The 11140-nt window shown below is 35.9% G+C and overlaps 3 protein-coding genes across 3 annotated transcripts in view; 1 reads left to right on the top strand and 2 right to left on the bottom strand.

Annotated features, from left to right (window-relative positions):
• LOC119602548 (cAMP-specific 3',5'-cyclic phosphodiesterase-like) overlaps nucleotides 1-11140 on the bottom strand; it is a 248106-nt gene that overhangs the window by 54620 nt on the left and 182346 nt on the right. The gene's annotated exons all lie outside the window — the stretch shown is intronic.
• On the top strand, nucleotides 1577-4017 carry LOC119602547 (keratin, type I cytoskeletal 10-like). Its single transcript, XM_037954133.1, has 2 exons — nucleotides 1577-2106; nucleotides 2146-4017. The coding sequence occupies exons 1-2, from the start codon at nucleotides 1617-1619 to the stop codon at nucleotides 3855-3857; spliced, it is 2202 nt and encodes a 733-aa protein (XP_037810061.1). The 5' UTR covers nucleotides 1577-1616; the 3' UTR covers nucleotides 3858-4017.
• On the bottom strand, nucleotides 5919-8525 carry LOC119602546 (keratin, type I cytoskeletal 10-like). Its single transcript, XM_037954132.1, has one exon. The coding sequence runs from the start codon at nucleotides 8467-8469 to the stop codon at nucleotides 6169-6171; it is 2301 nt and encodes a 766-aa protein (XP_037810060.1). The 5' UTR covers nucleotides 8470-8525; the 3' UTR covers nucleotides 5919-6168.

Below are 11140 nucleotides of genomic sequence, written 5' to 3'. Positions count from 1 at the left end.
AATGTTCTCTACCAAATATTATGAGGATATGTCCATAACTAACACTACCCCTCATATATGGTCCCCTCCAAAAAATTACTTTAACGCCCATTATAAATACGAGTCTATCGCTTAAATTCAATATAAGTAAATTTCTTACGAGCAAAAATCTATCTACCGAATTTTATGAGGATTGCTCCATAATTAACCCTACCCCCCATATAAGGTCCCCCTCAGAAAATTACTTTAACGCTTTGACGGCTTGAAAATACGAGTATAGCGCTGAAATTCGACATAAGTAAGTTTCTTACGAGTAAGTTTCCTACCCCCCATATAAGGCCCCCATCAGAAAATGACTTTAACGCACATTACTGCCTTAAAAATGCGAGCGAAGCTATGAAATTCAATATACAGAAATAAGTTTCTCACAAGCCAAAATTTCTCTAACAAATTTTAAAATTGACTCTACCGTCCATGTCTGATCATGGTTTAAAAGTTGGACAAAAATATTTTATTTTTAAAAATTAATATTTTTTTAATCCTAAAGGGATGTGTCCATAATTGACTTAAGCCCTATTTCAAATATCAACCTAATGTTTATAGGGGAGCATTCCATTTAGGGCATACGGTAATGGTGGGTATATAAGATTTGATGGTGGGTATACAATAAGATTCGGCACAGTCGAATATAACACTCTTACTTGTTACGTCTTCACATTTGTATTATCTATCCTAGGTGATGTCCGAACTATTGCCAAATGGGTTATCGACTTCCTTTTCATTGGAGCTTGTAGTATTATCTACTCCTCCAGCCAAGTTAGCCACCGGAGAAATATTATGGTAATTTGATTTCGATATCTAGGGGCCCGTTTTCATTATTATTCTGCAGTTTTTCATTAAAAGTTGGTCCCCAACATGAAATCAGATGCTGACCAGGAAGCCCTCCATTATGGATACCGTCGCTACACACTGCTCTGCTGGAGACTATTCCCAGTTAGTCGACATAACAACAAATCCACTACATACCTTTAGTAACTCCGTATCAAGTCCTGAGCACAGTTTTTAGTAGAAAACTACCCAGACACTGCAAAATCGAACAACCGACTCGTGGGTCAGGTATTAATGGGATAATGAAACTCGAATTCTAGGAATATTCATATGATTATACATATCAAGAAAATTATGTTAAAATCAAAACTTTAGTTTTTCTTTACATCAACTAATAAACCAAATGCATTAAAAAAATAATTAAATTTTTTTCAGTTAATTGATGTGCAGAAATTTTTGTTCAACAACATTCAATAGTAAATAATTGTACTTAATTAAACAAATATGTATTTTGAAACATCTGCAATATATTTAAAACAAACACATATTTCCAAAATATTAAAATAATAAAAAATAGATTAAACAATATAATACAATTTAGGTACATACGTTAAACAATTAACTCTTTTGTCATCTACAAATATCTTTAACCAAATGCATAATTCGAACAAACAAACTGAACAAATATTCATCTTCTTTATTTGCTGAACGAAAAATTTGCAGATCATTTTGCTATAAATACCAATAGTATTTTCAATTACTCAACAGAATTGCAAGTGCAATTAAAGTAATCATCTAATTCCAAAACTATGAAAATTATATCTCTCGGTTTGCAATTGGCATTCTTATTTGCCGTAGTGGCTCAGAACAATGCTGCCACAATAAAGGTCAAGAGATCTCCATTGAACTTACTCGGTTCAGTTACTGGAAGTAGCGGAGGTTTAACTGGTGGTTTAACTGGAGGTTTAACTGGTGGTTTACTTGGAGGTTCTGGAGGCTTAACTGGAAGTTTGCCCGTGGTAGGTGGTCTACTTGGAGGTTCAAGTGGAGGTTTACTAGGAGGTCTAACTGGAGGCTCTGGTGGCTTAACTGGAAGTTTGCCTGTAGTAGGTGGTCTACTTGGGGGTTCTGGAGGCTTAACTGGAAGTTTGCCCGTAGTGGGCGGCCTACTTGGAGGATCAGGTGGTGGTGATCTAGTTGGCAGTGTAACTGGAGGTTTACCTGTAGTAGGTGGCCTACTTGGAGGTTCAGGTGGTGGTGATCTACTTGGCAGTGTAACTGGAGGTTTGCCTTTAGTAGGTGGCCTACTTGGAGGTTCAGCTGGTTTGCCTTTAGTAGGAGGCCTACTTGGAGGTGCAGCTGGAGGTAACTTACTTGGTGGCTTGCCTGTACTAGGTGGTCTACTTGGAGGTACTGGTGGTCTTGATTTATCAAATATTGCCGGAATTGTACCAAACCTAGTCGGATCAGTAGTTGGAACTGTACTTAATTTAGTCGCTAGCCTACCAGTTGCTGCTGTTAATCTTATTTCAAGTATATTTGGAAATGTTGATTTAAGTGGCAATACGCCCATTTCTGTTGTCCATTTACTTGGAGATTCATTTGAAAATTCACCCCTCGGAAGTGTACCTGGCTTAAGCGGACTCCAGTCAACTTTACTCGCTCAAGGCAATGATATCGATTCTACCATGACAAATGTATATAATTTACAACAAATAGTCGATGGTCTACAAAAGAAGATACAAGCAACAGCTGATGGACCAGAAAAGGATGCACTACAAGCTCAATTGCAGCAAGTTCAAGGTGTTTTGCAGCAACAACAGGACCTCCTGACACAACAATTGAATGCCCTTAAATCCCAAATGGATTTGGCCAACAATGTAGCAGCTCAATTTGCCCAAGCTGCAGACATGGAAAAACACGTAGCAGACTTAAAAGCTCAGTTGAACTCAGCTGTAGGCGATGCAAAGGCCCCAATCCAGGCGGCCTTAAACACAGCACAGTCTGGTTTAGATCAGAGATATAATGATGTATTCAGTCAATTGAAATCGTTCATTGAAAATGGTATTGAGAATGTCATTGGTGCTGTACAGGGAAATGCTGCCAACTTACCGGGAGATGTTACAAATCATGTAGTTGAAAACTTAAATGGCATAACCACAACATTGAATAGTGTTTTCGGCGAAGATATTCCCAATATAGGCGAGATTATACCAGAGCTAGATGGTTTCAAGCCGGCTTTGATTGCTTTAGCCCAAAATATACCCCCTCAATTGGCTGAAGTAACTGATTTAATTAGTAATATAGCTACATTATCCCAGCAATTGCCTTCGGCTACAGGCGATGAACAAGCTGCTATATCCGCTGCACTGCAGCAAGCGGTTTCTAGCTTGGTCGATAAATTGAAAACTCTAACAGAATCATCTTCTGCTTTGAAAGTGTTCACTGATTTGGCAAAATTAATTGCAGCTCGTTATGCTGAAATACAAACCTTACACCAACAACTGTCTTCGGCTCCCGCTGATATGCAGGCTCAACTTGCAGCTCAATTGCAGCAAAAACAAAATGATTTAGCTGGTATTGCCGGTCAAATGCAAGGACTAATTCAAACTGTTACTAATAGCAATGCAGCTGGTAGCATTAATGCTGATACGATTAACCACGTTGTTAGCGGAGGCTCATCATTGCTGAATATTGCTAAGGTTGGATTTGAGACAGTTTTAGGTACGGTGGGTTCAGTTGTAGGTTTAGGAGCCGGTCTCTTATCTTCTGTTGCCGGCTTGGCTGCCAACTTGCTTGGCAATACAGCTGCTGCAGGCGTTAATGCAGTAGGTGGTTTATTAAGTGGTGTTACCAACGCTGCCTCAAACATTCTAGGCGGCAACACTAACATTCTGGGCAGCTTAGGTTCTGTAGGAACTGGTTTAGCTGGAAATTTATTATCCGGTGGTTCGTCTGTATTAAATACTGCCACCAATATAGCTGCTGCTCCTGTCTCTGTTGTTAGCTCTGTAGCACAACCAGCTATTTTAACCGGAGGTCTGTTTTAAAATTTCTCACAGCTCTAAAACATAACTTCAATTTTCTTAATTTGTAAAGCTCAATTTAAAATATGCATTTTTAATCATAAAGATTATTTGTAATTTGTGTGTAATAATTAATTTAAATAAATATAACCGATATAACGACCTATAAAGGTTTTGAATGCAATTGCTGTTTGTTTTATTTCTGTATTATTATTAGTTAAAAATCTTCCCAGCACAATCAGAATTTCATTCACAAATTGTTTCCATCCTTGATTTCAGTCGTGATATTTTTGTTTGTGATTTTAGCCGATAACTTCTTGCCTATTAAAATACAACAACATATAACAATGAAGCGCATGTTGTTGTTGTTTAAAAACTTGTTTGACAATATTTTTATGGGTTGTTTCGAAATTTTACTCATATCACCGTATTTTATGGATCAATTTTGCTGATGGTATTATAGAAGATATGGTTCCCAAAGATATCTGGGATTTTCACAAAATTTATTTCAACAAAATGACATACGGACATATAGACCATTGAATCTATCCATATGTTACTAAAATTAACAAATTTATAGCTGGATGTCTAATCATATGATACAATAATTAAATCAGGCAAATGTTTATGATATAAACAATAGTTATATATCTGAACTTTAAGAGCGTAATAACTATTTTGTGTGGGTCCTTATTAGATCTTACCATGATCTAGCGAAGTCCGTACGTCAGTGTATTTGTTTATCCAATAATTTTCTCTGATAACAAATCTCATTTTGTATTAAAAATCAAAAAATCGTAAATTTACAACTTGATCGTTTTACAAAAATACAAAGTAACTTTGCGGCAAAAGTTCACCTCTGAAGAACCAATATAGATCTGTACATGGGAACAAAATCATTATTACAATTCCAAAAAAAAAAATATTTTATAATTTTACTAGCTACACCCAGTGTGCTTCGTGCTACCCTGATCGTATATCTGCAATATCAAAAAGTCCCCTTTTAGAGATTTCATGTTTCTAGGATTAATATTACAAAAAATTCAGGATTAATATTATAAAAAATTCAGAACGAAAAAATAACAAAAAGTCCCCTTTTAAAGGTTCTCACTTAAACCGGGCTCTACGTGCCTAATTTCATGTTTCTAGCTTCAATATTATAGAAAATTCCAAAAGTACCTTTTGAAGAACGAAAAAGTACCAAAAAGTCCCCTTTTATATGTTCCCACTTACTCCAGGCTCTACGTGTTTAATTTCATGTTTCTAGCTTCAATATTATAGAAAAATCCAAAAGTACCTTTTGAAGAACGAAAAAGTACCAAAATGTCCCCTTCTACATACTTAATTTCATGATTCTCGGTACAATTTAATTTAAAACTCAAAAAAGTACCAGTCGGAGTATGGTAAAGTGCCAATAAGTTTTATCTAATAGAAAACTCAAAAAAGTACCAGTCGCATGACAAAAAAGTCCCCTTTTATAGATTCTCATTAACTCCAGGCTCCACATGCTTAATTTCATCTTTAATTTTTCATGGATCAATGTTATAGAAAACTCAAAAGGTACCTGTTAAAAAACGAAAAAGAACGAAAAGGTAATAAAAAGTCCCATATTATACGATCTCATTTACTCAAATTACTCAAATCAATTTTCCCTTTTTTTCCACCTTTTGGTACTTTTTTCTCCCTATTTAAGCAATAAACATTTTATTCCGAAAAGTTACAATATCTTAGTGGGAGCCCAACATTTAGTATTCATTCACAAGTATTCATGTACAAATCAATACGTAGAAAACATTGTTTTATGCAAAAAGTACCAAAAAAAGGTACAATTTTCAGACCTTAAATGATCCAAAAAGTACTAAATTCGTATTTTTATTTTTTCATTAAGTTATGAAAAATAGGTACAATTTTCAGATCTTAAACGACCAAATATCCAAAAAGTACTAAATTCGTATTTTTATTTTTTCTTTAAGTTATGAAGGAGTCAAAATATGTTTTGTATGTTCACTGGTTTGAAAGATACATGGGGGGCAAAAAAAGTACCAAAATACAGTTTTTACCAGTTTATTCTCTAAAGGGGCCGAATTTGAAAATTGACCAATATCCATAATAAAAAATTTAAATTAATCAAATCAATTTACAACAATATGATTTATTTTAATATTTTTCTCTGAATATATGTTTTAATATTTATTTAAAATCATTATTACAAAAAATATTATTAAAAATTAAGAAAAAAATTTACAAATTGACAAATTTAAGTTTATATGTATAATAGAACATTCGTAGGTTTATCGTTTATGTTTTAAAACTTGCTGCCTTTCACGAAGATAGGTTAACCAACGGTGGAGTATGTCATGGAAGATGGGACTACGCTGCTGGTGTAAGTCATACCAGAAGATGGAACCATGTTGCTAGAGTAGGTCATACCTGATGATGGCACTACGTTGCTGGTGTAGGTCATGCCGGAAGATGGCACTACGTTGCTGGTGTAGGTCATACCTGATGATGGGACTACATTGCTGGTGTAAGTCACACCAGAAGAGGGAACCACATTGCTGGTGTATGTAATACCAGAAGATGGAACCATGTTGCTGCTGTATGTAACAGTTGGTGAAGCGCTACCGCTAATATAGGTGCTACCACCAGGCACAATATTTCCAGTCAAACCAGTTGCTAAGTTGAAACCATTAGCTAAGCTTCCTGCTGCAGTGTTTACTAAATTAGCAGCACCATTGACTACAGTTCCAGCTGCATTGGTTACTAAATTAGCTGCACCATTAACTAAGCCAGCAGCTAAACCAGCTGCTGCACCTGCTGTATTTAAAACAGTTTCAAATCCATTCTTTGCTAATGATACTAATGGTGAAAGGCCATTGTTTAAAATGTTAATTGTATTCATGCTAATAGCTCCAGTATTATCGTTTGCAACAGTTTGGGTTAATTGCAACATTTTTGAAATAATGGCACCAAGTTCATTTTGTCTTTGATCCAATTGAGCGGCAATTTGAGGTTTCTGATCAGGTGAAGCAGTTGCCAATTGTTGTTTTAAGGCATTCACATCAGACAAGCGAGCAACAATCAGTTTTGCTAAATCAACTAAACCTTTTATAGATGAGCTTGTTCCTGATACCGCTGTCAAATTGTCATTTAAGGCAGCCATGGCTTGTTGGAAAGTAGCAGAAATAGCAGCTTGTTCTTCGGGTGTAGCTGTGGGGAATTTTTGGCCTAAACCAGCTATGGTGTTTATTAAACTACTCACTTGTGACAATTGAGCTGGAACATTTTGGGCTAAAGCAACTAAAGTTGCCTTCAGACCATCCAAATCGGGAATTAGACCACCCAAATTGGGTATTTGTTCACCAAAGGCACTATTCAAAGCTAATGTTATTGCATTCAATTTGTTGCCTAAAAGAGACATTACATCGGCTGGTAAATAAGGTGCTGTTGTTTGTATAGTGTTTATGGCATTTTCCAAACCACTTTCGATAAATGCTTTCAATTGATTGAGTAAATCACTATATTTGTTATCTAAGGCAGTCTCTTGGGCATTTAGAGTAATTGTTATTTGTTCTTTTTGTGCGCCTGAAGCGGCTGCCAACTGAGCCTTTAAGTCAGCCACCTGACTTTCTAGGAGAGTAACTTTGGGTAGCTGGGCAGCAACATTGTTAGCTGAATCAATTAGAAGTTTTAAGCCAGCGGATTTTTGTGTCAAACGATCTTCAAGATTACTGATAATAGAAACTTGTTGGTTGTACTTAAGCATAAGTGAATCCTTTTCTGCTCCCACAGCCGTTTTCAATTTTTCTTCCAAGTCATTCTTTAGCTGTACTGCGTTATAAAGCAAAACCAATAGAGTATCTATTTCACTACCTTGAGCTATAACAGTAGACTGAATACCAGCTGGTGCCTGTCCGCCAAATGAATCTCCCAATACGGTACCAAGTGAACTTACGATTGATATAGGTGAGTTGCCACTTAAATCGAGTGCAGAGCCTAAAGTACCTGTAAGGATATTAAGGGCGCTGGCAGGTATAACAGTGACTAAATTAAGAGCGGCTGCTAGAGTATTTCCAACAAGATTAGCAGCAGTATTAACTACGTTAAAGGCTGTGCCAGCTAAGTTGCCAACAGTATTACCAACTGTTTGAACCACACCGTCTAAAAGTCCACCACCTAAGCCTCCAAGTAAACCACCGGAACCGCCAAGTAAACCACCTACTATGGGTATACCTCCACTGGTGGTTGTTGAACCTCCCACTAAGCCACCTACCAAAGGTAGACCTCCAAGTAAACCACCGCTGCTACCACCAAGTAGGCCACCAACCAAAGGCAAACCGCCAAGTAAATTACCGCCAACCGAAGATCCTGTCGTACCACCAAGTACACCTCCAACCACAGGTAAATTTCCGGCCAAATTTCCTACCAAAGGTAAGCCTCCTACCAGTCCACCTGAGGTCGCTCCAGAACCACCAAGTAAGCCGCCCACTAAAGGTACTCCACCCAGTAAACTAGTAGATCCTCCACTGGTACTTCCACCAAGTAATCCTAACAGGGCTTTAGCCTCAGTGGAAGAATGATGAGCGACTAAGACAAATATTAAGGCCGGTACAAAAATCTTAGAAATTAACTTCATCTTTCAGATTTAGCTTTAAAGTTCAATTGCACTTGCAATTCTGCTGATTTAATGGAAATTCTATTGCTATTTATACTGAATTATCTATGAATTATCTTGATCTTTAAACAGACGTTTGGTTATTTGTTTAGTATTTTTTGTATGCATTTGATCTAAGGTACACAAGATTTCCTGCCAAAGATAATGCATATCGGTATCGAAATTGATGATGTCGATTAAATACAATTAATTAAACATTTTATTGTTTTCTTTTTTTATTTTTAAGCAAATATTTGTTTAATAAAACATAATGCAGACATTTTTAAATAAACATTGTATATTGTTACGTTTGTATTTTTTACCAATTAAGACTTTTTACAACTTTATAGAAATTTACATTTTATAAAATCTGAAAACTTAAATTACAAACTAACAATAAACCAACCCAAAATGAGTGTCTATATACGATTAAGTGATTTTCAGAAGTGGACTTTATATGTAATCCATACATATACACAACGTGAGTTATTTACAATTAAGAAATTTTTAGAAGTGGTCTTTATATGGGAGTTAAGGTGAATTATGGACCGATACGTAAAAATTTTGATATTAATCCCTTAAAAAATTCTCAAATTTTCATGGATTGGACCGATTTTACTGATTTTAAATAGCGATCTTTTCGAAAGCATGTCTAATAGAATTTCGGATTTCGCAAATATCTGAAGTCTTCTGAAAACAAATTTCAGCATACATACGGACAGACAGACGGATGGATGGATCTAGTAGGTCCCGAAATATATATACTTTACGTTATGGTAAAAATTAAACGTCAAAACAAACTTAAATATACCTTCTCAAGAAGGTGAAGAGTACAAAAAACTAAGAATGAAAACTAAATAAATAACCAACTTTATCTATAACAAGTAAGAGTATTCGCCTTTGCCGAATCTTATATACACTTCACCATAGCGTGTTTATTTTCCAACTTTACTGTTACTTTAGCAATAATAAAACATACAACTACACATACGCTTTTTCAATATTTGTCACATCATTCTTCCACAGAGGCTAAAGTCCTGTTGGGCTTACTTGGTGGAAGTAGTAAAGGATCTGCTAATTTACTTGAAGGAGTACCTTAAGTGAGCGGCTTACTTGGCGGTTAAGAAACAACCTCAGGTGTACTGAAAAGAGGCGTACCTTTGGTAAAAAATCTTGCCGGAGATAGGTGATAGGTGACTTGGTGGTTCGACTGGATCATCGGTTGGCGTTAATTTACATTAGGCTCTACACTCGGTTTAAGTTGAAATTATCCTATTTCAATCCTAAGTTCACTTGGTACCGTGTTGGGAGATTCATTTGGCGGAGACACCGCGGTAGTGCTTCACCAACTGTGACATATGTACACCAGTAACATGATCCCTTCATCTGGTATGACATACACTAGTAATACGGTTCCATCTTCTGGTATAACCTATAGCAGTAACGTAGTTCCATCTTCTTTATTTGAGGATCTACAGTCGATTTTAGGTTTTTCATATACAAATCCCTATGAAAACCTATTTTTAAAATGGGATTTTTATAATTGAAGTGATCGCAGATTTTCGCACTTTGAGCTTTATTTAAGGATCTACAGCTGATAAAAGGATATTCATAGAAATTGACTTTTAATGGGAAACAAGGGTGATCACCGATTATCATTATTTTCTCAATTGGAACATTATTTGTATTTAAAGTTTAAGTGATCTCAGATTTTTGAAATTTTTTTATTTAAAGAGTTAAATAGAAATAAATTTTTGATGGAGTTTTCTTAAGTGATTGTTTAATAAAATGTTTTAATTGTTTATTGAAGTTTATTACAATGGATTTTAATAAGTTTAGAAATGTAAATTTTCTGAAAAAAATTTAAAATTTTTTGACCATTTTTTACTTTAAAGCATTTAAACGCCTACAGGCAAGTTTTTAAAAAACCCAAAAACCAAATTTGTCAAATTCGCTAATTTAGCTTTTACAGCGGTCTCGACATCATTCAATTGAGCACAAGCTTCATTCTCCTCACCCAAAGCCGATTGACACAATTCAGTTAAATGATTCTTTTGTACAATAAGATCCACTAATTCCATAAGTAAGCCATCGAAACCATCAATGCTAGTTATATCGGGTAATATATTTAAAATGTCATCAGTACCCATATCTGGTAATAAACCACCACTCAAAGCTGTAAGAGATCTCTTAGGTCTTAAAAGTCCTTGGGCTACACCAAAAATAGGATGAGCTCCTTTGCTTTCGTCAAGGCAGCCTTAAAAGCTGCTATCTTATCTTTAATAATATTAATAACTTCACTGGCTATTTTGGCTGGCGCAGCAGCACCAGGAACAGCTTTCTCCAGCTGCTGCTACAGCAGCTTGTGCGGCATCTGCTACAGCTTTGGCCACATTTCGACGACCTCTAATACAGGAGCAACAGCTTCTTCTGCATCGGCAATATTTTCTGCAGGTTCAGCAACATCTGCTAAAGGATCAGCCACATCAGCTTCAGGAGCAGCTGCTTCGGCCACATCTGCTACAACATCTTCAACGGCACAAATTGTGTCACTCCGCCAAATATGAATGCCAAGAGAATAAAAACTGTAAATGACTTCATTTTTTTTTCTTATAGAATTGTGTACTCCCAATCGAAATACTAATAAAATTTT

This window comes from Lucilia sericata, unplaced genomic scaffold, assembly GCF_015586225.1.
Source record: "Lucilia sericata isolate MDLA Ls3-8-SP2 unplaced genomic scaffold, ASM1558622v1 Contig000240F_arrow, whole genome shotgun sequence".
Lineage (NCBI taxonomy): Eukaryota > Metazoa > Arthropoda > Insecta > Diptera > Calliphoridae > Lucilia > Lucilia sericata.
Note: the sequence above shows the minus strand (reverse complement) of the source record. Positions and strands in the feature narration are given on the sequence as shown.